The sequence below is a fragment of the Saccostrea echinata genome, unplaced genomic scaffold (genome assembly GCF_033153115.1).
Source record: "Saccostrea echinata isolate AGI-Se365-2 ecotype Australia unplaced genomic scaffold, CSIRO_AGI_Sech_v1 ptg000029l, whole genome shotgun sequence".
NCBI lineage: Eukaryota > Metazoa > Mollusca > Bivalvia > Ostreida > Ostreidae > Saccostrea > Saccostrea echinata.
This window is the reverse complement of record NW_026889778.1, coordinates 39,650,524-39,678,000: the sequence shown is the minus strand read 5'-3', so window position 1 is coordinate 39,678,000 and position 27,477 is coordinate 39,650,524. Positions and strand designations below refer to the sequence as shown.

The following is a 27,477-nucleotide window of genomic DNA, read 5'->3' as shown; positions in this document are numbered from 1 at the left end:
ATATAAAGCATCGAAGATTTAGCATTCTGGCCCCTTTTGGTCCCTTATTACGTAAGATATGATCAAAATTTTAAACCATATAGTTGCAAATCGTTAAGATAAACATTTTTGCTTCAGTAATTAATAACAAAATATTGATCGTTCAAGAGTTATACTTGAAAGAGTTTTGGCCCCTCTGAGCCCCTAATTTGAGGGACCAGCCCCTTTTTCTTGATATCAAATGAAAGGTCTTGTCATTTTGAAGATTTTTTGTTCAACAACTATTCAGAAATTTATTTTCGTTTTCGAGATATGCTGAATTGAAATATTTAGGGGCCAGCCCCTCAAGTCCTTAATGGGGCAGTTTTGCAAAAATTGAAAGGTTGCGTATAGCTTAAATTAATAATCTGACCATCTTTTGTTCAGTATTGCTTATCAAAATATTCTCTCTTTTCGAGATAGAAAGCCTCAAAGATTTAGCATTCTGGCTCCCTTCTGGCCCCTTATTACGTAATATATGATAAAAATTTTAAAACATATAGTTGCAAATTGTTAAGATGAACATTTTTGCTTCAGTAATTTATAACAAAATTTTGATCGTTCAAAAGTTATATATGAAAGAGTTTTGGCCCCTCTGAGCCCTTAATTTGAGTGATCAGCCCCTTTTTCTTGATATCAAATGAAACGTCTTGTCATTTTGTGCATCTTTTGTAATATATGTTTTAACAAAATATTTACAGGTAAAAAGATATAAAAGAAAACATGTCAAATTTTTCGAGATGCTTGTGAGCCTATTTTTCGAGTCCAGGCGAGCTTCAGCGCCTTTTGAGCTGGAAACATATAGATGCGAAATGGCACATCTACAATCTTTCCTCTATCTTCACTGAAAATCTTATCCCTTTATCTCTATTCGTTTAGGAGAACACCCCAGGACAAGCTGACCCTCTGAAAATCAGAAAATCGTCCATATCTCACGACCGGAAGTGACATCATGAAAAACCAAAAAATCCTATCAAGATCAGTTGATTATCTTTCACGTCTGAAAGTTTGATGTAAATCGGCCAAGCTGTTTCTGAGAAATCGCGTGCACAAAATCGGTTGGAAGAAAAATAATAATAACTAGATACTTATTGCCTAGGCAATAACAGGTCTTCCGTTTTCTTGACTCTTTTGTCAACTGGTTTGAAAAAAAAGCTGAAAATGAAAAAAAAAATGTCCTTCCAGCAGGGATCGAACTCAAAACCTTTGGTTTGTAAGGCAGGCGCGCTAACCACTAGACCACGTATTCTGATGAAGATGGAGGTAGTAAATTAATTGTTTAAGAATAAATAGGAATAAAAGCACGTGTTCTCTTGTTTGTTATGGAATGTAGTGATCAGTATTGAATAGATTGAGAAACACGATTGGTGTATAATACAATTGCAGATTTTCGGTTTAAAAAATCATTTGAGATGGTCTATATTTGGAATGCATTGAGTTAATCATTCAGAGCCTATGATGCATTAGAACTGCAGTGTCGAGACTTTGTTTACAAATATAGGAAAATTTTGGATCGGGTTCGGATGTGACTGAATATCCTAAAATAATAGGTAAGATTAAAATAAGCATCTCTGTGTGGATTGAATTAAATGTAAGTAGCATAAATTAAAATTTCAGATAGGGATTTTAGAAAGAAAAATGTGTCAATGAGAGCGTGAAAATTTATTTGCTAGGAAAAAATCGCTGTTTTCGACATTCATTCGATTAATATTAATTCTAAATAAAATTGAAATAAATTCCACATACTAGAGAAAGCAAGAATGCTTGGTGTTAAAATATCATATCATATCAAGAGAATTGACTGCTATTCATAACAACTGAAGAAATAACCGAGAAAAGCTTTAATTAATTTTTATGTTCATCGGCATCTAAATTTCAGATACGAAAAAAGATATAGTGTTTGCCGTAAACATTCATAATTTCTATACACTTCAGAGATTCACCGTCAAATTTTCAGGAAACTTTCTTTCAGATATCTTCTGCAATACCTCGAAATGTTATGTCGATCCGAGGTGTTGTATGAGTTCTAGAAAAATATTCTAGGCTGATATAAATCTGATTTTTTTTTTTTTTTTTTTTTTGATTTTTTTGTTGTTGATTTTTTGGGAAGGGGAGGGGGGAAAGAGGAGTAAATTAATTATTGATTCTGACCTTTTGGTCAAAGGTCAAGGTCATCAAAGGTCAAGGTCAAAGGTCAAGATCAAAGGTCAAGGTCATTGAGAAAATCCCGGAAAAAAATTTACTTTCTACGTTTTTTTTTTTTACTTCATCAAGACTGAAATTACTCAAAACAAATAAAATGTTCATTCTACACCTAAATTATTCACAACTGATCATCCCTAAAAGTTTTCATGAAAAATTACTCATGTTCCGATTTTTCGGCCAGCACTTCCAGTGAAAATAATTTGCATGGTTTTAGTCTATCTAACATCTGCATTAGCCAAACATTTCTGTAAAAAGAAAAAAAAACTTGGAAAATTCACCTTGTTTGCATTGCTTCCGGTCACGCCGGAAACTGACGGCAATGTACGATTTTCACATGATGTAGAAAAACTGGTGACTGACTATCAGTCCTGAAAGTTTTGGATTTCAGTCGTTTACTGGTGCTGAGCAATTAGGTGAATAAAATCTCAATTTGAGGGCAGGAAAATACGCAACCGGAAGTGAATTTTACTAAGATGTTTGACGTCAATCTAGACATCTGCAGTCTCAATAACATACATAAAAATCATTTAAAGAACTCTCTCTATAAGCGATATGTTGGGGAAAAATTCAAAACCCCTACTATGTTGTTTTTCTCTTATAACCGGAAGTTGTCGTTTTTGTTTCCGGTGGGACTAACACATATCGTAACTGTGAAAAAGATACAATTATATGATGCAAGTCTTATTCAAAAAGAGAAAAGTTGAAATTTTTGATTTCTTTGATCACTTTCTGTGACGACCGGAAGTGACGACTGATGCTCTTAACCCAAATGGTTTTGTCTACTCCTCAAGGTCTAATACTCCTATAAGTGTGGTGTCTAAATCTCTTACCGTTTCTGAGATATCACTCGGACAAGTTCTCATTTTGCGGACATTCAAACGCGCGACCGGAAGTGAATTTTACAAAGATATTTGACGTTACTCTAGACATTTGCAGTCTTGATAACATATTCAAAAATCAATTCAAATACTTTATCTATAAAAAATATTTATGGGAAAGTAAAATACTCAAATTATGCAGTTTTTCGCTTATAGCCGGAAGTTGACGTTTTTGTTTCCGGTGAGACCAACATATTTCGAAACTACAAATGAAATGCAATAATGTGATGCAGAAAAAGATTCAAAAAAGAAAAGTTGAAATTTTCGATTTCTATTATCACTTCCTGTGACGACCGGAAGTGACGGCTGACGCTCTTAACCCAAATGGATTTGCCTACTCCTCAAGATCTATTAACCATATAAGTTTGGTGTCTTAATCTCTTACCGTTTCTGAGATATGACTGGGACAAAATATTTTTGAAAAAAACGGAAATCGGACATATCTGACGACAGGAAGTGAATTTTGAAAAAATGAAAAAAAACGCCTAGGGGTATTTTCATTCTCTATCATCCCTGAAAATTTCAAGAAAATCCGTCCAGCCATCTCTGAGAAATCGCCCTGAAAAGAAAAGGGGAAAAAAAAAATAATAATAACTAGATGGTTCTCGTTGCGAGCAACGAGTGGGTCTTCCGTCTGTTTTTTGCATAAGATTAGTCAAGATCTTGACTGAGATATTCGTCTATTAAAAGCGAAAGGATGCATATTGTTTAAAACATTATTCTGAACATATTTTGTTCAATATTGCTTATCAAAATATTTTCCCTTTTCGAGATATAAAGCGTCAAAGATTTAGCATTCTGGCCCCATTATGACCCCTTATTACGTAACATATGATCAAAAATTTATAATATATAGTTGCAGAATGTTAAGATAAATATTTTTGCTTCAGTTATTTATAACAAAATATTGATCATTAAAGAGTTATAGGTGAAAGACTTTTGGCCCTTCTGATCCCCTAATTTGAGGGGTCAGCCCCTTTTTCTTGATATCAAATAAAAGGTCTTGTGATTTTGAGGACTTTTTGTTCAACAACTATTTAGAAATTTCCTTTCGTTTAAGAGATATATAGAATAACAATATTTAGGGGCCAGCCCTCCAAGTCCTTAATGGGGATGTCTTGCAAAAATTAAAAGGGTGTATATTGTTTAGAACATTATTCTGAACATCTTTTGTTCAATATTGCTTTTCAAAATGATTCCCCTTTTCGAGATATAAAGCTTCAAAGATTAAGCATTCTGGCCCCTTGTGGCCCCTAATTACGTAATATTTGAAGAAAATTTTAAGATATATAGTTGCAAATTGTGAAGATGAACATTTTTCCTTCAATAATTAATATCAAAATATTTAACGTTAAGGAGTTATAGATGAAAGACTTTTGGCCCCTCTGAGCCCCTAATTTGAGGGGTCAGCCCCTTTTTCTTGATATCACTTGAAAGGTCTTGCAATTCTGAAGACTTTTTGTTCAACAACTATTCAGAAGTTTCGTTTCGTTTTCGATATATATTGACTTGAAATATTTAGGGGCCGTCCCTTTAAGTCCTTAAAGGGGCTGTTTAGGAAAAATTCAAAGGATGCACATTGTTCAGATCATCATTCTAAACAACTTTTGTTCAATATTGCTTTTCAAAATGTTTCCCCTTTTCGAGATATAAAGCTTCAAAGATTTAGCATTCTGGCCCCTTGTGGCCCTTATTTATGTAACATATGACGTAAAAATCATAATACATACTTGTACTTTGTTAAGATAAATAATTTTGCTTCAGTAATGTATACAAAAATATTGCTTGTTTAAGAGTTATCGATTAAAGACTTTCAGCCCCTATCGGTCCCTAATGTGATAAGTCAGCCCTTTTTTCTTGATATCATATTATAGATCTTGTCATTCTGCACAAATATTGTTCAATATGTTTTAACAAAATAATTATACTTTAAAAGATATGATACAAAATGTCTCAAAAATTCACTCATGATTCGTGTCCTAAATTTCAACCCCTACCGAGCTTCCATACTAGGCACTTCCGGAAAATATCTAAACCCAGGTGCAATATGGCAATATGTCCTCTATCATCACTGAAAATTTCAGCGCTCTAGCTTAAGCCGTTTTTGAGTTCCATCGCAGACAAGGAGGTCCTCTAAATTTTGATAAAAGGGCGATAACTCTGGACCGGAAGTAAATTTCTAAAAATTGTTCAGCCGGAATTAACTTCAGATAACCTAGCAACAATCCTGAAAATTTGAAGCAAATCCATCGATCCATCTCCGAGAAATCGTCTGCACAAAATTTGTGCAGAAAAAAAGAATAATAACTAGATGGTTCTCGTTGCGAGCAACGAGTGGGTCTTCCGTCTGATTTTAAATAAGATTAGTCAAGATCTTGACTGAGATATTCGTCTGTAAAAAGTGAAAGGATGCATATTGTTTAAAACATTATTCTGAGCTTCTTTTGTTCATTATTGCTTATCAAAATATTTCCCCTTGTTCGTGGTGTCAAAGATTTAGCATTCTGGCCCCTTTTTGCCCCTGATTACGTAACATATGATCAAAATGTTATAATATATAGTTAAGACAAATATTTTTGCTTCAGTAATTTATAACGAAATATTGATCATTTAAAAGTTAAAGATGAAATACTTTTGGCCCTTCTGAGCCCCTAATTTGAGGGGTCAGCCCCTTTTTCTTGATATCAAATGAAAGGTCTTGTGATTTTGAAGATTTTTTGTTCAACAACTATTCAGAAATTTCCTTTAGTTTAAGAGATATATAGAATAACAATATTTAGGGGCCAGCCCTCCAAGTCCTTAATGGGGATGTCTTGCAAAAATTAAAAGGGTATATACTATTTAGAACATTATTCTGAACATCTTTTGTTCAATATTGCTTATCAAAATATTTCCCCTTTTCGAGATATAAAGTGTCAAAGATTAAGCATTCTGGCCCCTTATGGCCCCTTATTACGTAACATATGATCAAAATTTTATAATATATAGTTGTAGAATGTTAAGATGAACATTTTTGCTTCAGTAATTTAAAACAAAATATTGATCATTAAAAAGTTAAAGATGAAAGACTTTTGGCCCTTCCAGGTCCCTAATTTGAGGGGTCAGCCCCTTTTTCTTGATATCAAATGAAAGGTCTTGTGATTTTGAGGACTTTTTGTTCAACAACTATTCAGAAATTTCCTTTAGTTTAAGAGATATATAGAATAACAATATTTAAGGGCCAGCCCTCCAAGTCCTTAATGGGGATGCCTTGCAAAAATTAAAAGGGTGTATATTGTTTAGAGCATTATTCTGAACATCTTTTGTTCAATATTGCTTATCAAAATATTTCCCCTTTTCGAGATATAAAGTGTCAAAGATTAAGCATTCTGGCCCCTTATGGCCCCTTATTACGTAACATATGATCAAAATTTTATAATATATAGTTGCAGAATGGTAAGATAAACATTTTTGCTTCAGTATTTTAAAACAAAATAGTGATCATTAATAAGTTATAGATGAAAGAATAATTTTGGCCCTTCCAGGCCCCTAATTTGAGGGGTCAGCCCCTTTTTCTTGATATCAAATGAAAGGTCTTGGGATTTTGAAGACTTTTTGTTCAACAACTATTCAGAAATCTCCTTTAGTTTAAGAGATATATAGAATAACAATATTTAGGGGCCAGCCCTCCAAGTCCTTAATGGGGATGTCTTGCAAAAATTAAAAGGGTATATACTATTTAGAACATTATTCTGAACATCTTTTGTTCAATATTGCTTATCAAAATATTTCCCCTTTTCGAGATATAAAGTGTCAAAGATTAAGCATTCTGGCCCCTTATGGCCCCTTATTATGTAACATATGATCAAAATTTTATAATATATAGTTGTAGAATGTTAAGATGAACATTTTTGCTTCAGTAATTTAAAACAAAATATTGATCATTAAAAAGTTAAAGATGAAAGACTTTTGGCCCTTCTGAGCCCCTAATTTGAGGGGTCAGCCCCTTTTTCTTGATATTGAATGAAAGGTCTTGTGATTTTGAAGACTTTTTGTTCAACAACTATTCAGAAATTTCCTTTAGTTTAAGAGATATATAGAATAACAATATTTAGGGGCCAGCCCTCCAAATCCTTAATGGGGATGTCTTGCAAAAATTAAAAGGGTGTATATTGTTTAGAACATTATTCTGAACATCTTTTGTTCAATATTGCTTATCAAAATATTTCCCCTTTTCGAGATATAAAGTGTCAAAGATTAAGCATTCTGGCCCCTTATGTCCCCTTATTACGTAACATATGATCAAAATTTTATAATATATAGTTGTAGAATGTTAAGATGAACATTTTTCTTCGTAATTTATAACAAAATATTGATCATTAAAAAGTTATAGATGAAGGACTTTTGGCCCTTCCAGGTCCCTAATTTGAGGGGTCAGCCCCTTTTTCTTGATATCAAATGAAAGGTCTTGGGATTTTGAAGACTTTTTGTTCAATATGTTTTAACAAAATACTTCTATTTAAAATGTTATTATAAGAAATGTCTCTAAAATTCACTCATAAATCACGTCCTAAATTTTGACCCCTACCGAGCTTCCATACTTCGCACTTCCGGAAAATTTGAAAACCAAGGTGCACATCTAGAACATGTCCTCTATCACCACTGAAAGTTTCAGCACTCTAGCTTTTGTCGTTCTTGAGTTTTTGTGCAGACACAAGGTCTATCAAAAAATCAATCAAAGGGCGATAACGTCTGACCGGAAGTGATTTTTCAAAAACTGAAGCGGCGTTATAAACTTCAGATAGCAACGCATTAACCCTGAAAATTTGAAGCAAATCGATCGAGCGATCTCTGAGAAATCTTCTGCACAAAATCGGTAAGGAAAAAAAAAAGAATAATAATAATAAAAAGAAAAGTGAAAAATCAACAATAGAATAATAGAAGGGTCTTCCGCAGAAGACGGAAGACCCTAATAACTAGATGAGATCTCGTTGCGAGCAACGAGTGGGTCTTCCGTACGATTTTTGATAAGATGAGATAAGAATTTGACTGAGATTTTCGTTCGAATATAATGATATAAATAAATTGTTAAGACGAACAATTTTGCTATAATAATGTTTAACAAAATATTGATCATTAAAGGGTTATAGATTAAAGACTTTCGGCTCTTCTTGGCCCCTAATGTGAGAGATCAGCCCCTTTTTCTTGATATCATCTTAAAGCTCTCATGATTTTGAACACTTTTTGTTCAACAACTATTCAGAAATTATTTTTTGTTTTCGGGATATATGCAAAAGAAATATTAAGGGCCGGCCCTTCAAGTCCTAAATGGGGACGTCTAGCAAAAATTGAAAGAGTGCATATTGTTCAGAATATTATTTTGAACGTCTTTTGTTCAATACTGTCCATCAAAACATTCTTCCTTTTCGAGACATATTGCGCCAATGATTTCGCAATCTGGCCCCCTAAAGACCCCTTTTTCGTTTCTGAGATGTTCGCGGCCCTTCAACTCCTTAATGGGGACGTTTAGCAAAAAATGAAAGGTTGCGTCCTGTTTAGAACATTATTTTGGACATCTTTTGTTCAATATTGCTAATCAAAATATTTCCCACTTTTGAGATATAAAGCGTCAAAGATTTAGCACTCTGGCCCCTTATGGCCCCTAGTTATGTAATATATGATGTGAATATCATAATATAGTGTCGTAAATTGTTGAGATAAACATTTTTGCTTCCGTAATGCATTACAAAATATTGATCTTTAAAGAGTTATTGTTCAAAGACTTTCGGCCCCCTCTCAGCCCCTATTGTGAGGGTCCAGTCCCTTTTTCTTCATATCACTTTAAAGCTCTCATGATTTTGAACACTTTTTGTTCAACAACTAGTCAGAAATACTTTTTCATTTCTGAGATATTTGCAAAAGAAGTATTTAGGGGTCGGCCCTTCAACTCCTTAATGGGGACATTTAGCAAAAAATGAAAGGTTGCGTCTTTTTTAGAACATTATTTTGGACATCTTTTGTTCAATATTGCTTTTCAAAACATTTCCCACTTTTGAGATATAAAGCGTCAAAGATTTAGCACTCTGGCCCCTTATGGCCCCTAATTATGTAACATATGATGTGAATATCATAATATATAGTTGTAAATTGTTGAGATAAACATTTTTGCTTCAGTAATGCATTACAAAATATTGATCGTTAAAGAGTTATTGTTCAAAGACTTTCGGCCCTTCTCAGCCCCTAATGTGATGAGTCAGCCCTTTTTCTTTGATATCATATAAAAGATCTTGTAATTCTACACAATTTTTGTTCAATATGGTTTAACAAAATACTCATAGTTAAAAAGTTATCGTAAGAAATGTCTCTAAAATTCACTCATGATTCGTGTCCTAAATTTTGACTCCTACCGAGCTTCCATACTAGGCACTTCCGGAAGATTTGAAAACCCAGGTGATCAATGGCAACATGTCCTCTATCATCGCTGAAAATTTCAGCACTCTAGCTTTAATCATTTTTGAGTTCCATTGCAGACAAGAAGGTCCTCTGAATTTTGATTAAAGGGCGATAACTTCCGACCGGAAGTAAATTTCAAAAAAATGAGAAAAACGTATAAGGTTCAGACAAAGATACATCTTCCCTAAAATTTTCAAGTAAATCGATCGAGCCAACTCCTAGAAATCTTCTGCACAAAAATTGTAAAGAAAAAAAAAGAATAATAATAATAACTAGATCCGATCTCGTTGCGAGCAACGAGTGGGTCTTCCGTCCGATTTCGATGAGATGTGATTTTGATTGTTAAAACAAGGACTATCACTGTATTTTGAAAGATGGAGAACATCAAACAATGTGTTTTGAAATCACTGAAAGGTCAAATAGAGTGAAATTTAAACGATTTAAATTTTTCAAAAAATTTAAATTGAATTCAAATCTTAAAACAAAGACCATCTCTGTATTTTGAAAGACAGAGAACATCATAGAATGCGTTTTGAAATCACTCAAAGGTCAAATAGAGTGAGATTTAAATGATTTAAATTTTTCAAAAAATTTAAATTAAATCCAAATGTTAAAACAAGGACTATTTCTGTATTTTGGGAGATGGAGAACATAATACAATGTGTTTTGAAATCTGTCAAAGGTCAAATAGAGTGAAATTTAAACGATTTAAAATTTTTAAAAAATTTTAATTGATTCCAAATGTAAAAACAAGGACTATCTCTGTATTTTGAAAGACAGAACATCATACAATATGTTTTGAAAGCACTCAAAGGTCAAATAGGGTGAGATTTAAATGATTTAAATTTTTCAAAAAATTTAAATTAAATCCAAATGTTAAAACAAGGACTATTTCTGTATTTTGGGAGATGGAGAACATAATACAATGTGTTTTGAAATCTGTCAAAGGTCAAATAGAGTGAAATTTAAATGATTTAAATTTTTCCAAAAATTTAAATTGAATCCAAACGTTAAATCAAGGCTTATCCCTGTATTTTGAAAGATGGAGTACATCATACAGTGTGTTTTGAAAACTCTCAAAGGTCAATTAGAGTGAGATTTAAACGATTTAATTTTTTCAAAAAATTTAAACTGCACTGAAATATTAAACAAAAGTCAACTTACATATTTTGAAGAAAGAGAACATCATTTGTTGCGTTTTTAGGTTTGTGGAAGCAATTTAAATTTTCTGAAATATTTAAATCGTTTAAATTTCACTCTATTTGACCTTTGAGAGATTATAAAACACATTGTATAATGTTCTCCATCTTTCAAAATACAGAGATAGTCCTTGTTTTAACGTTTGGATTCAATTTAAATTTTTAAAAAAATTTAAATCGTTCAAATTTCACCCTATTTGACCTTTGAGAGATCTTAAAACACATTGTATGATGTTCTCCATCTTTCAAAATACAGAGATAGTCCTTGTTTTAACGTTTGGAAGCAATTTAAATTTTTTGAAAAATTTAAATCGTTTAAATTTCACTCTATTTGACCTTTGAGAGATTTCAAAACACATTATATGCTGTTCTCCATCTTTAAAGATATAGAAATAGTCCTTGTTTTAACATTTGGATTCAATTTAAATTTTTTGAAAAATTTAAATCGTTTAAATTTCACTCTATTTGACCTTTGAGTGATTTCAAAACACATTAAATGATGTTCTCCATCTTTAAAAATATAGAAATAGTCCTTGTTTTAACATTTGGATTCAATTTAAATTTTTTGAAAAATTTAAATCGTTTAAAATTCACTTTATTTGACCTTTTGGAGATTCAAAACACATTGTTTGATGTTCTACATCCTTCAAAATACAGGGACAGTCCTTGTTTTAACATTTGGATTCAATTTAAATTTTTTGAAAAAATTAAATCGATTAAATTTCACTCTATTTGACCTTTGAGAGATTTCAACCTCATTGTATGATGTTCTCCATCTTTGGAAGCAGTTTTGAATTTTTTTAAAAAATTTAAATCGCTTAAAATTCACTCTTTTTGACCTCCAATAGACTCCAAATCACTCTCTTTCATGTTCTCATTATTTTAGATGCCCTTGATGTCATATTTTAAGGCTTTTAAATTTTTTTCAAATTTGAAAATTTTTGAAGTTTTAAATGCTGTAATAAAAATTCATCAAGTAGGAGCTTACCGCTTTAAACATTAGAGGATATATCAAAATCTTACGATTTTACAGGTTTTAAAATTTGAAATTATAGTATTCAAAACTTTCAATGATTTAAATTGAATACATAAATTTTCATAATCACAGGTACATTATGAAATCACCATTTCAGACTTAATTGAATGTCCTTGCTTTCTTCTAGGTCACTGTGTATTAAACGTTGCTAAAGAAAATCAATAACTTATACATTGGCCGTCAAAATTCCCTAACACACCTGAGCTCATATTTTCTTTAAAATTGCACCTGAAATCAAAACATATATACTGTAAGAAAGGTCACAGGAAGACCTATCAGATGGTGTAAAAAGTTTTAAAATCGGTCAGGAAATAAAAGATTAAAAAAAAAATTAAAAAGAAATAAAAGGATATCCGCCAAAGATCAAAGAGTACGGTCATCCACAAGTGTCCTTGATAATGAGTTTGACATGTCCTGTCAAAAAAAAGCTAACATACCTGAGCTCATATTTTCTTTATTAGTGCATTTACAAACAAAAGAAATATATAGTTGGAAAGGTCTCGTAAAGATCTATTTGATGGTGTATAAAGTTCTAAAATTGGTCAAGGAATAAAAAAGTAATGCTTTTTAAAAGAAATCAAAGGATATCTGCCAAAGATCAAAGAGTACAGTCGTACGCCAGTATCCTTGACAATGATTTTGACATGTCCTGTCAAAACAAAAGGCTAACTTACCTGAGCTCATATTTTCTTTATTAGTGCACTTACAATAAAACCAAATATACTGTTGGAAAGGTCTCGTAAAGATCTATTTGACGGTGTAAAAAGTTTTAAAATCGGTCAAGAAATAAAAGAGAAATGATTTTTTAAAGAAAAGTTCTAAAAGTACACTTGTACTCAAGTGTCCTAACACACCTGAGCTTATATATTGTTTATTAATGTACTCACATGCAAAACAAATACATTTTTGGAAAGTTCTCGCCAAGATCTATTTGACAATATAAAAAATTTTAAAATTGGATTAAAATTTTTTTTTTGAAAAATTTAACTTTAAAAATTGAAAAATTTAAACATCTTCTTAAAATTTCAAAAGTCAGGTGCACATGTCAAGATCACAATTCTATCATTCCTGAAAATTTCAAATTTCTATTTTGCGCAGTTTCTTCGGAGTAGGACAGACCGGAATTGCAGAAAAACGTCAAAAATACGTCATATATCGCGACCGGAAGTGAAATCATCAAAAATGAAAAAAACGTCCCGAGGAAACATCGTTCCCTATCTTCTCCAAAAGTTTCATAAAAATCCACTGAACCGTTACTGAGATACCGGTGTAGGAAAAAAAATAAGAAGAAGAAGAAGAAGAAAAAGAAACAATACAATAATAGAAGGGTCTTCCGCTGAAGACGGAAGACCCTAATAATAATAATAAAAGTGAAAAAGAAACAATAGAATAATAGAAGGGTCTTACGTTGGAGACGGAAGACCCTAATAATAATAAAAAGAAGAAACAGTAGAATCACTATAAGGTCTTCCGTCTGAAACGGAAGACCTTAATAAACCGTACAATCACTATAAGGTCTTCCGACTGAAACGGAAGACCTTAATAATAAGAAACAGTAGAATCACTATAGGTCTTCCGTTGAAAACGGAAGACCTAATAAGAAACACAGTAAAAACAATATGTTCCCAAACTTCATTTGGGGAACATAATTAATAGAGCCCTGGCAGGTCCAGATGTTCAAAAATCTGGAAAAAAATACCCTTCCTTATTAAACCATTTACTCTTTTTTGCCTCTGACATGCCCAGGTGCAGAGAAGATTTTTAAAGAAATAATGCATTTTTACTACAGATTCACTATATTATCAATAGAGCTCCCCTCCCCACCGAGAAACACCAGAGCCTCTGATCCTGGGACCAGAAGTTTGCTCAAAATAAGTAATCACTTTGTTTATCTGCTTAACACTAAGGAGCAGACAGGATTATTAAATAGAATTAATGCATTTTCACTATATTATCAAGAGCCCCACCCTTACGACAGCACATCTGACCCAGGGCTCATGCAATTCACTACTCTGGAAGAAGCACTCTTTCTCATCATAACTATACACATAGCTTCTTTGCTTTTTTACCAGAAGAAGAAAGGAATATTTTCCAAGAAATTTTGCTTTTTCACTATATAATCAATAGAGCCCCCCCCCCCTTTTCACCAGAGCCCTTGACCCTTGGGCCATGAAATTCACAATTTTGGAAGAAGCATCCTGGCATATCATAACAATGTACTTAGTTTGTTAAAATAATACCCAGGGGCAGAGAAGAATATTTTCAAAGAAATAAATCACCCTCACAATAGGATCAATATAGCCCCACCATAGCACCAAAAACCCTGTCCCTGGGGCCATGAATTTCACAATTTTGGATAAGGCATCCTTGCTTTTCATCACAATGTACTTAGTTTGTTTAAATAATATCCAGGAGCAGATAAGACGATTTTCAAAGAAATAATGCATTTTCACTATATGATCTATATAGCCCCACCCTAACACAAGAACCCCTGACCCAGGGGCCATGAAATTCACAATTTTGGATAAGGCACTCTTGCTCTTCATAACTATGTACTTAGTTTATTTAATACCCAGGAGCAGTGAAGAAGATTTTCAAAGAAATAATGCATTTTCACTATATGATCTATATAGCCCCACCCTAACACCAGAACCCATGACCCTGGGGCCATGAAATTCACAATTTTGGATAAGGCACTCTTGCTCTTCATAACTATGTACTTAGTTTATTTAATACCCAGGAGCAGAGAAGAAGATTTTCAAAGAATTAATGCATTTTCACTATATAATCAATAAAGCCCCGCCTTTTCACCAGAACCCCTGACCCTGGGGCCATGAAATTCACAATTTTGGAAAAGGCATTCTTGCTCATCATAACTATGTACTTAGTTAGTTTATTTAATACCTAGGAGCAGAGAAGAAGATTTTCAAAGAAATAATGCATTTTCACTATATAATCAATAGAGCCCCATCCTAACACCAGAACCCCTGACCTTGGGGCCGTGAATTTCACAATTTAGGATAAGGCACTCTTGCTCTTCATAACTATGTACTTAGTTACTTTATTTAATACCCAGGAGCAGAGAAGAAGATTTTCAAAGAAATAATGCATTTTCACTATATGATCTATATAGCCCCACCCTAGCACCAGAAACCCTGACCCTGGGTCCATGAATTTCACAATTTGGGTAGAGGGCTCAATGCTTATTACAACCATGCCAACAGTTCGACAGCTTGATGTCCATGAGTAAAGAAGAAGATTTTAAAGATAGCATTTATTTTGGTGGTTTTAGCCCCACCCCTCAGGCCCCGGGGGGGGGGGGGGGGGGGGCAGGGACCATGAAATTCACAATTTTAATCACCCAATCACCCAAAGATGCTAAATGCCAAATGTGGTTAAAATTTGTTGAGCGGTTTCAGAGAAGAAGCTGAAAATGTTCAAATGTTAACGCACATCGCACGACGAAGGACAAAAATGGATAGCAATAGGTCACCTGAGTGACTCAGGTGACCTAAAAATATGATGAGACACATTTGATGAGTATTTAATACTAATACACTTATTTCACAAAATATTACATACTTTGCACTTGCACATCAGTAGATGAATCACAAGCTGGTGAGACATGAGAACAAACAAGATATCTGTGAGCTAAATGCTGACTAGTAATACCCAGCATTGATTTGAATATAAACACTCTGAAGTGAATGTACCCAAGTCCAGTTACGGACAGACACATGGATGAACAGGAAGTTGACATCAGATTTGTATAACAAGAAGCCCATGGGCCACAACGCTCACCTGAGTAACTTTGGCCTAGCTGTTTTTTTAACTTGATTCCCCCCCCCCCTCCGTAATACTTATTGTGGCCCTGCCCTACCCCAGAGGTCATAATTTGAACAATTTAGAATCTACACTATCCCAAAATGCTTCTACATAAGTTTTAGCTTTTCTGGCCAAGTGGTTCTTGAGAAGAAGATTTTTAAAGATTTTTACTTCATATTTCAATGTAAAACTTGGATTCCTTATTGTGGCCCCGCCCTACCCCTGGGGGTCATGATTTGAACAATTTAGAATCTACACTACCTCAGGATGATTCTATATAAGTTTCACTTTTTCTGGCCCAGTGGTTCTTGAGAAGAAGATTTTTAAAGATTTTTACTTCATATTTCAATGTAAAACTTGGATTCCTTATTGAAGTCCCGTCTTATCCACAGGGGTCACAATTTGAACAATTTAGAATCTACACTACACCAAGATGTTTCCACATAAGTTTCAGCTTTTCTGGCCAAGTGGTTCTTGAGAAGAAGATTTTTAAAGATTTTTTTCTACATATTTCAATGTAAAACTTGGATTCCTTATTGTGGCCCCGCCCTACCCCTGGGGGTCATGATTTGAACAATTTAGAATCTACACTACCTCAGGTTGATTCTATATAAGTTTCAGTTTTTCTGGCCCAGTGGTTCTTGAGAAGAAGATTTTTAAAGATTTTTACTTCATATTTCAATGTAAAACTTGGATTCCTTATTGTAGTCCCGTCCTATCCCCAGGGGTCACAATTTGAACAATTTAGAATCTACACTACACAAAGATGTTTCCACATAAGTTTCAGCTTTTCTGGCCCAGTGGTTCTTGAGAAGAAGTTTTTTAAAGATTTTTTTCTACATATTTCAATGTAAAACTTGGATTCCTTATTGTGGCCCCGCCCTACCCCCGGGGGTCATGATTTGAACAATTTAGAATTTACACTACCCCATGATGCTTCCACATAAGTTTCAGTTTTTCTGGCCCAGTGGTTCTTGAGAAGAAGATTTTTTTATGACCTCACCCTATTTTTGTCTTTTCTTGATTATCTCCCCTTTGAAGGGAGCTTGGCCCTTTATTTTAACAACTTAAACTCCCCTTTACCCAAGGATGCTTTGTACCAAGTTTGGTTAAAATTGGCCCTGTGGTTCTTGAGAAGAAGTTGAAAATGTGAAAAGTATACAGACGGACGGACGGACAGACAGATGGACAATGGGTGATCAGAAAGGCTCACTTGAGCTTTTAGCTCAGGTGAGCTAAAAATGAATCCCACAATATTGCATTCCTTCAAACAAACAGTGTGCTAAAATTACAAGCATCTGCAATGAGCAGTTGCTGAGAAAACTGTGGTGAAAATTTGTTACCTAATGTACGGACATACGCACAGATAAACAGGAAGTTGACATCAGATTCAAACAAAAATAAATCCCCCCCTATGACATTCCTAAACAAACTGTATGCTAAAATTTCATGTATCTTCAATGAGTAGTTGCTGAGAAAACTGCAATGAAATTTTTTTAGGTATGGTACAAACAGATGCACGGATAAACAAGTTGATATAAGATTTGTACAAAAATGAATCCTACCATATGGCATGCCTAAACAAAGAGTGTGCTAAAATTTCAGGTATCTGTGATGAGTAGTTGCTGAGAAAACTGTGACCAAAATTTGTTATGTATGGTACGGACAGACGCACGGATAAACAAGAAGTTGACATCAGATTCGTAAAAAAAAAATGAATCCCACCATATGGCATGCCTCAACAAAGAGTATACATGTACTACAATTTCAAGCACCTGAAAAGAGTAGTTGCTGAGAAAAGTGTGACGAAAAATTTGTTAGGGATAGACAAACACACACACACACAGACAGACACACATGGGTAAAACAGTATACCCCCCTCTCCCTCGGAGTGGGGGTTTAAATATACTCACACATTGCACTTGATATTCTTTTGGCCTGGCATATTTCTTGGTACAAAAAAAACATCATAATTCATATTTCCTGTAGTAAGATTTTTCCCAGTAATGGTGATGGTCCTGCCACCTGATTTGATTGTTTTATGTGGGTGTATATCTTCTATCAATGGTTCCTTCAAAATGTTATCAAATTAAAGCCATATTAAATTCTAACAAATACATGTACACCCCATGCACTTCATGTATTTGCAATCATAAGCAGCACTATTACGATTTTGCTACATGTACATGTACTACTGTACATATATACATCACTCCAAAGTTCAAAGCCTGATGGAAAGAACCAAATTGCAAAAAATAATTATACTGAATTAAGTGACCTAAATACTGTGAAATCTTGTACATGCATTAAAGACTTGAATTACATCAAAATCAATTTATGAAGTACATGTGTGTCACACTTCATGTCAAATTGCATGCATGCGAAAAAACACACTGTATAGAGTTCTCGTGGTTTTATTTCACTGTAAATAAATCTCAAACAAGAGGCTTATGGGCCAAAACACTCACCTGAATATAGTAAAACAAGTTTATAGCGAACACGCTTATAATGAAGTGACTTATAGTGAAGTGATATTCATACCCCTTGATTTTAAAATATATTGAATACTTAATGAATATAAAGAATTACCATACATATTAACTCTACCGCTTTAGGCGGAAGTCTATCGCTTTTTTACTCGATCTCCAGCTTACCTCTTTTATTCGTAAATCTACGCTTTTCTACAAAATCTATTTTTGGTTCGCTTGGGTAGCCATTTTTGAAGCCACTTGTCACAAAATCTCGTTACATATTGCATGATTTGAACAGAGAACATTAAAAAAAAACAACAGGCCCATGGGCCACATCGCTCACCTAAGTAACTTTGGTCATGCTTTCTTTATCAGATTTCCCCCCTTGTAATACCTATTGTGGCCCTGCCCTACCCCCGGGGGTTATGATTTGAACAATTTAGAAATCAAAACTACCCCAGGATGCTTCCACATAAGTTTCAGCTTTTCTGGCCCATTGGTTCTTGAGAAGAAGATTTTTAAAGATTTTTCCTATATATTTCAATTTAAAACTTGGATTTCCTATTGTAGCCCAGCCCTTCCCCCAACGGTTATGATTTTAACAATTAAGAATCAACACTATCCCAGAATGCTTCCATACAAGTTTCAGCTTTTCTGGCCCAGTGGTTCTTGAAAAGAAGATTTTTCAATGACCCACCCTATTTTTGTATTTTCTTGATTATCTCCCCTTGTAAGGGGACTTGGCCTTTCATTTTAACAATTTAAACTCCCCTTCACCCAAGGATACTCTGTACCAAGTTTGGTTAAAATTGGCCTAGTGGTTCTTGAGAAGAAGTTGTGAAATGTGAAAAGTTTACAGATGGACGGATGGACAGACGGACGGACAACAGGTGATCAGAAAAGCTCACTTGAGCTTTCAGCTCAGGTGAGCTAAAAAGTTAATGATGAGGACAATGACAGCAACAACAGACAAGAGAAGAATTTTGATCAGAAAAGCTCACTTGAGACTTCGACTCAGGTGAGCTAAAAAGGTTAGCAATTTTACCTGGTAAATGAAAAATACATCATCTGTTGAACTCAGGCCATCTACTGTGACAGTAACCTTGCCAGATTTTGGTGAAGTTTCTCCAGTTTCACATGTGATGCTATGAAAATAAATTACAACAAGAGATGTTTGTGAAACACTTATAACACCCCCCCCCCAATAATTGGAATTTTTCTAAGTCCAAGAGGCATAAATCTGACAAAAATTGCTCAATTGTACCCAAAACAGAATTTGATCTACATGTAGACATTTTTATGATAAATCTGTATACCAAATTTCATTTCAGTATGTGCAACCTCTGCAAAGAAAATGAATGGAAACTGCAAATAAATGGAATTTTCCAAAGTCCAAGGGGCATAACTCTGTCAAAAATTGCTCGATCGTACCCAAAACAGAACTTGACCTAGATATTCTTATGATAAATCTGTATACCAAATTTCATTTCAGTATGTGCAACCTCTGTGAAGAAAATGAACGGAAACTGTTGGTGGACCGACAGACAGAACAAGGACTGACAGACAGCAGCAAAGCAATATGAGTACAATGACAATTAAAGTTCATGTTTTGTTATGAGAAAGCCCAAATATCTGTCAGATCAAAATGTAAAATAGGAGGTTCACAATGGCACTATGTAGTAAAGATTCTAGGAAAGACTCATTGAATTTTATTCAGCGATATAGAAGGAGTTGCAGATAAGAGATTGGTTCCCCATATATTATAAAAAGAAGGCTGTGTCTTTGTTTTGTAAAATTGTTACAGGAAAGCTCAAATATCTGTAAGATCAAACAGAAACAGGAGGTCACAATGGCACTATGTAATAAAGATTCTGTAAATGTCTCTTTAAATTTTATTCAGTGATATAGGAGGAGTTCCTGATAAGAAAGGGGTATACCAAATATTATAGAAAGAATGGAAGTGTCCAATGTTTTGCTATGGAAAACCTCTATGTGTCTGATCAAAATGCAAAACAGGAGGTGCACAATGGCACTATGTAATAGATTCTGTGAAAGTCTCATTGAATTTTCTGTGAAAGTCTCATTGAATTTTCTGTGAAAGTCTCATTGAATTTTATTCACTGGTATAGGAGTTGTGGATAGGGAATGGGAAACCCGAGTGTAACAGAGATGGACGACACCCCCATTACCATATACCCCCACTTACCAAGAGGAGGTATAATAATGATTATACAAGAAGTCTGTGAGCCAATGCTCACTAATAATACCTCCGCTCTGATGTGAATACACAAGTTCAGTTATAGACAAACACAGTGATAATCAGGAAAGTGACATTGGATTAGTAAAAAATGAATCCCACCATATGGCATGCCTAAACAAAGATTGTGCTAAAATTTCAAGCTTCTGCAATGAGTAGTTGCTGAGAAAACTACGACCAAAATTTGTTATGTATGGTACGGACAGATGCACGGATAAACAGGAAGTTGACATCGAATTCGTACAAAAATGAATCCCACCATATGGCATGCCTAAACAAAGATTGTGCTAAAATTTCAAGCTTCTGCAATGAGTAGTTGCTGAGAAAACTGCGACCAAAATTTGTTACGGACAGACAGACACACAGACAGACAGACAGACAGACACACACACAAGGGTAAAACAGTATACCCCCCTCTCCTTCGGAGCGGGGGTATAAAAAATATCATCCTTACTGGGGGCAGTAAAGTCTTGGATATGAAAGTATATTAAATTCATTTTTCTTTTACTACATCAAAAGAAGACCACTTAATAGAAAAAATATATAAGGCTTATATTGTCAATAGATCAAGAATATGTTGTTCTGCATATAACTAACACATAATGACCTTTTCTTCACTTCATTGTGTCATTTCTCTCTAACTTCATCACAAATGACTAAACTGTATCTACTTGTATTTAACATGTATCAGAAGAGCCGATTCCATTACTTTTCCAATTTAACAAGGGTACATGTACCAAGATATGCCATCTTCATACAGATTGGAAGAGAAATATTAAAAAAAAATTGTTCAACCATTTCATCTCCTAATTTTACTAGGAATAAGAAGTAAAAAAAGAACAGATGTGGGTTATATTTACCTCCTACTCTTTAGTTTGGTATTTTTACATTCCACACCACCAATAGAAACACTGCGTGGACTTTTATTTATTCCAAAATTGTATCCCGAGATTGAAACTTCTGTTCCCCCACAAACAGGACCATTTGGAGGCGAGATCTAAAGTAAAATCCACAGAACTACAAGTCTGGGAAAAAGAGTTAATTGCATTATTTACCAGCTCTTTACATCACTACTTGACTAAACTTGACTGTACACTACATGGAGATGCTATTAATATGACTAACTAAACTCTGCAGGTTTTCTTAACATTTTCAAGATTTTCTAATAATTGTAACATATTCTTATGAAGAACATTGGGGGAAAAAGGTAAATTTAAACAAACCCCTGTGACAATAGGTGTCCCACATTGTTCTGTAGCAGGGCACTGCTGATTGCTACCAGAATCATTTACTACACATCCGGTTACTTTACACCATCTGCACTCGTAATTCTGCTCTTCTTTCAAATATTTACAGGTGCTGCAATCTGTTGTCACAGGGGACAAGTACTCACATTTATACACTGGAAAGAAAAGTAATAAAATTCAAAACTTAAATTCTACATACAAATATCAAATATTCCCTCATATTTAAAATACAGTTGCCAACACCATAGAATGAAAAATCGTAAGGATAAGGTCCAAAGGCTGATTAGGCCATTTTCATTTTGATTACTTTAAAACGATTTAAATCACAGGTTAGCACAGAAATAGACAATGAGATTGCAATATAAGCAAGTGCAGTAAGCACTATGACTTTTGTATCATAATGTGAAGACTGAAGGTGGACAGCTACGAAGATACTGGTATTTCAAACTTTTGATGGAGAGAAAGGGAGATAGTAAGGGTGAATAGATAAATCATACGGCATATTTTAGACGCTCAAACCATAAGCCTTATGCCAAAATCGTAAGGGTTGGCAACTACGAACACCATTCTTTCTGGTCTTAGGTGAACTACTCAACAGTATATACTTGAAAATAAAAGATGAATTCCACCCTACTGCTACATTTATTTTTCAAGGAAAGAGACTGAGAATCTAAAAAAGTAATTTTATGTGACATCAATCTGGGAAAAGAAATGCAATTTTAGAACCTGATATCTCAGCATCCCCTTCCAGTGTCTCCAACGATACATTAGGGCTTGCTGGTCCATAAGTAAACTGAATCTTTCTTTTTATGACATCTTCTTTTCCAGCATACTCTTCCTGTTCCAAAGATATACATATATGATAAATCATTTTAAAATCTTGCACATCCATGTACAGTGAAATGAAAGAGATTGTTAATTGAAGTGAATCTGGAAAAAAAAAGTCTTGACATTTTTCAATCTCCTTTGGTATAATTTACTGATCCTTTTTTAAGTTTAGGAGGAACGCATGGACGGAGGATGTCGGTTTATCTACCGACACTTAGTATCTACCTGTCTAATTGCCATGTCTCCAACCGTACAGATGACTGACCGTTATTAAAACAAATCATTATCAGCTGAGCGGACCGTACTTCAAAATAAACAGTAATTCAATAATTAAAAACAATTTCGATTAATTTGATATTTTATCCCAGAGGAACATACACAAGGGATTTTGTATTTTTTTCTGGATTCTGAGAGCTTGGAATGTATATATTTTTTGGCACTCTTCCATGTACAAGTGCATGTACTTACATGCATGTTCCCATAAAATTGTGTCATGGGGATATTTTGTTTGTTAGAAGAAATAAAAGAAATATAGAAAATAATACAAACTCAAATGCAGGGTTGTCCTTAAGACCCAGGGACTGGGGAATTTCCCCACCTATAATGACATAATCCTCCTGTTATTCTGGTATTCTCCCTCAATCCCCTTTTCCCCTTCTACATTTTAAATGTCCCCTGCTATTTCAATTCAAAGGGAAGTCCCTGTAAATGTACTAAATTTTATTTTCGATATTCCTGACAATACTTGATATCGCGATTACTTATCTTTATGGAACTCTTTCGCGGTGAAAGTAGGAAACATCTTTTAGCTGGAGGCAATGTGCTGTTACATACAACACGAGATTGAGCACTGTGGATTTTCAAAGGGTAGATATGAAAGAAGTCCTGGTGAAATATCTTGCAGAACATTCGCTGAACCACGCTAATATTTTTAAGAGAACCCAGTCCTAAAGTGTTACATTTTTATTGATACTTCTTTGAAGTAAGCCGACTCTTTTAGGAATTCTACCATTTCTGTCTGATTATCATTACTTTTGGAAGCTGAAAACTCTAAACATTCCAAATAAGACAACCTACTATTTACAGTTCAACCATTTGCAATACATTGCACTTTCTGCTTTTTAATTGTTCGAATCATTCGACTGTCACTAGCATCGTCACTAGCATGCCCTGGAAATCTCACGAGATTTAGAGTTTCTCTGACTTCACCACAAAAGAGCAGCATTAAGTTAGATAACTGTGAGGTAATCGCGATACAAAGTGTTGGAAACGTCACCTTCATTTACACTTATCGTGCATATATACATGTAGTTTTGTGTTCGTGAAACAAATAACAACTTGATAAATTATAACAACTTGATAAATTATAACATTAGAGAGAGAAATAAATTGTTTCTTAAACATGCAAACCTAGTTTTTGCCCTGTCCGTCCATCTGTCTGTCTGCAAAAACTTTAACCTTGCCCATAACTTTTGATTGGTTGGAGATATGGCTTTCATATTTCACATGTGTATTCCTTGTGACAAGGCCTTCCTTTGGATACCAACATATTTGACCTCTTGACCTTGGAGTTTGACCCACTTTTGCAAAAATTTGCCGAATTTTTTCTTTTGAACAGTTGGTGCTAGAGATTTCATATTTCACATGTGTATTTATCTTGACAAATCCTTTCCATGGGTGTAATTTTTTTTTACCTTTTGACCTTGACCTTAAAGTTTGACCCACTTTTAAAAAACTTTAACCTTGACTATAACTTTTGAACAGTTAGTACTAGGGCTTTCAAATTTCACAGGTATATTCCTTGTGACAAGTCCTTCCTTTGGATACCAACACTTTTGCCCCACCCTACCCCCTGGGGTCATGAATTGAACAAATATGAATCTACACTACCTGAGGTTACTTCCATATAAATATGAACAGTCATGGCTTTGCTGTTCTTGAGAAGAAAAATTTTAAAGATTTTTCCTATATAATGCTTTTTATATAAGTCTTTGATGATTCATTGTGGCCCCACCCTACCCCGAGGAGTCATGATTTGAACAAACTTGAATCTGCACTACCTGAGGATGTGTCCACATAAGTTTCATCTTTCCTGGCCCAGTAGTTCTGGAGAAGAAGATTTTTAAAGATTTTTCCTACGTATTGCTATGCAAGTCTTTTATCGTCCATTGCGGCCCACCCTACCCCAAGGGGTCATGATTTGAACAAATTAAATCTACACTACCTGAGAATGTTTCCTTACAAGTTTCATCTTTTCTGGCCCAGTAGTTCTTGAAAAGATTTTTAAAAGATGCCATTAATTTTTACTAATTTGTAATTATCTCACCTTGGAAGAAGGAGAGGCCCTTAATTTGAATAAATTTGAATCCCCTTTACTCAAGGATACTTTGTGGCAAGTTTGGTTGAAATTGGCTCAGTGTTTCTTGAGAAGAAATCGAAAATGTTAAAAGTTTACAGATGGACAGACGGACAGATAGACAAAATGTGATCAGAAAAGCTCACTTAAACTTTCAGCACAGGTGAGCTAAAAAGAAATTAGGAAGACAAAGAAATTTTAATTATTTATAGCTCTAAAAAGATGAAACATAAACGCATACACAATAATTTTTTTTGGCCACTCATTTCAAGAGACTGCAAATACGAATTTTTTAATATGTAAATAGACATCACCACATTAAAATTCACATAAGACTTCCATTTGCAGTCTCTTGAAATGAGTGGCCAAACCATGACTTCGTTCGGGGTGACATAATAATCTTAACCAACAGAATCAGTGGAAGGTCTTCCATTAAAAGAAGGAAGACCTTCATTACTTCTGTAATCTGGAGAGCTGTATTTTTACACAATTAATGTCCTTGGTTTTAAAAGATCACTTATGCAGTGTACTGTCGCCCATGTGACGCAGTGGTTAGAGCATCTGCTCTAGAGTCGCAGCGTAAGGAGTTGATCCTTACATCGCGGGTTCGAGTCCCACTGTGGGACGTGGAGACCGGTCCTTCGGATGAGACTGTATAAACCGAGGTCCCGTGTTGCAGTAGGTGCTGGTACGAAAAAGATCCCTCACTGCTCAATGGCCGTAAGTGCCGAGTATAGGACAAAATTTGCAGCTCTCCACCGGCAAGTGGTGGCATCTCCATATGAGTGAAAAATTCTAGAGGGACGTTAAACAACATACAAACAAAAATATACAGTGTACCTTGACTTCTTTACATGCCAGGTTTCCTCCTACTTTTGCCGCTGTGTATTGTCTTCCTTCAACATGGCATTGATATGTGAAATTATCCTGCAATAATCATTAATTTTAAACACTGAACATTTCCTTAGGATTGTGCAAAAAGATGGCATGATGACTAATATCTCAGACCTTATGCATCACATCATATCAAAGAGATAAAGTTTTAGAAATTTTCAATTGGGGTTTTTTCCTCATAAAAACATAACATTCTTGTAGTTATTTTTAAATCTGTCATACATACTGGCAGGTTCTTGGCCCCAAACTCTAAATCCATGGGAACTCCATTGGGTATCATTTCAATGTGCTTATTGATTTGAGGACAGTCTGATACCTACAAATGGAATACAACTAGATTCAGTGTTTTGCACAAGATACAACATAACATGATTTTTGGTGATTCCTCCTATATTAAAGAAAAGAACCTAAATTTACATTTGTATTGGCTTCAAACTAAGAACATTTAATTGTCTTGGAAAATTTATTTATAGACAATATTATAATTTTTATCTCAATATCTCATATCAAAAGGTTTTATTTTACTAAGATTACATCAATTTAGATACATAAAGATTATCTATGTTTAATGTTGATTTCTGCAGCAATCATTAATTACGATTATTTAGCATTTCCCATGTGACTCAGGCATTTATTTGTAAATGGTGTGGTCAAGACTATGACAATTTCAGCATGACTGTACTCTGAGTTGTGTACAGTATGCAGGTCTTCATTTCACACTCCGAGACTGTCTTAATACCCAAAATATTAAGAAGTCATAGCTTGATTTATTACTATTGTATTTCCTTGTTGTTAGATAAACAAACACAAATAATAATTAATATATAGATATATTTTGTGTTGAGATCAACACAAAATATAAAAATCCAAAATCTTATAACACAATATTTGAATTATTACATTTGTGTTATTACATTTGGCAGCAAGGTCAATGCAAAATGTAAAAATACACAGTCATTTTTGGATTATTACATTTTGCATTGAAGTTATAGCAGAATGTAATTTTGCAGAAAAAATAATAATCACTTAATTATTATCTCTTCAAATAAATGCATTTATCATAGAAAGTGGGAATACAGTATATTGAAATCAATTAAGTTTTCTTTATATTAAATATAATTTTGACTTCCTTATCCAAAATATTCATAAATATCCTGTTGATATATGTTTTAAATTGAACCTGAGGCAGGGTTTCTGAAAGAAAATGTCATAATCCTTGTTAGTTGCCATAACAAAATTAGACCATGTTTTATCTTTTGGATGTTTTCTTCTTTTGAATCATTGTTTAAATTTGATTTAATTTTATCTACAATTTATATGCTAAAAGTTTCTGTTATGTTTTATCATATATTCGACTTGCTGTACCTTGGGCTATTGTCTCTCCCTGAATTTGGATGGATAATTTTTTATCTCTAGTAACACAATTACTTCCATAATAATAAAATTTGTGTAAATTTCAACAAAGAATTTTGTTACCTCATCTAACATTGACATCTCAAATACCATGGATACGTGTCAAACATGATTTGGAAGTCCAAACCACATTTTCTTTATATGTTTTAACCTCAAATATCTAGAACTCTGGGATATCTGAAAGTTTTTTTCTCTATCTCATCAGATTTGAGATAATGAGGTTTGATTGTATGTAGAAACTTAGCTTTAATATTAACCCCTTAGAATAAACTGAAGATTATTTTTTTAAGTAAATGAAATAAATGTACATTTTACATCATTTAGTTTCTCTGAAATTGACATTTCAAAAAAAGTACTGGAGAAAGATTCTGCAACAGAGACATATCTCAAACCTTTCAATATAATTTAACTTTCTTAG

At 34.0% G+C, this 27,477-nt stretch overlaps 1 protein-coding gene across 1 annotated transcript in view; it reads right to left on the bottom strand.

Moving 5' to 3' along the window:
* LOC133195298 (plexin-A4-like) overlaps positions 1-27,477 on the bottom strand; it is a 169,035-nt gene that overhangs the window by 34,595 nt on the left and 106,963 nt on the right. Inside the window, exons 9-15 of the mRNA XM_061331149.1 lie at positions 25,873-25,962; positions 25,593-25,679; positions 22,295-22,406; positions 21,545-21,723; positions 21,182-21,318; positions 19,110-19,209; positions 17,507-17,664 (exon numbers count right to left, since the gene is read on the bottom strand). Coding sequence (XP_061187133.1) covers positions 17,507-17,664; positions 19,110-19,209; positions 21,182-21,318; positions 21,545-21,723; positions 22,295-22,406; positions 25,593-25,679; positions 25,873-25,962 — 863 coding nt within the window. The remainder of the gene's footprint in view (positions 1-17,506; positions 17,665-19,109; positions 19,210-21,181; positions 21,319-21,544; positions 21,724-22,294; positions 22,407-25,592; positions 25,680-25,872; positions 25,963-27,477) is intronic.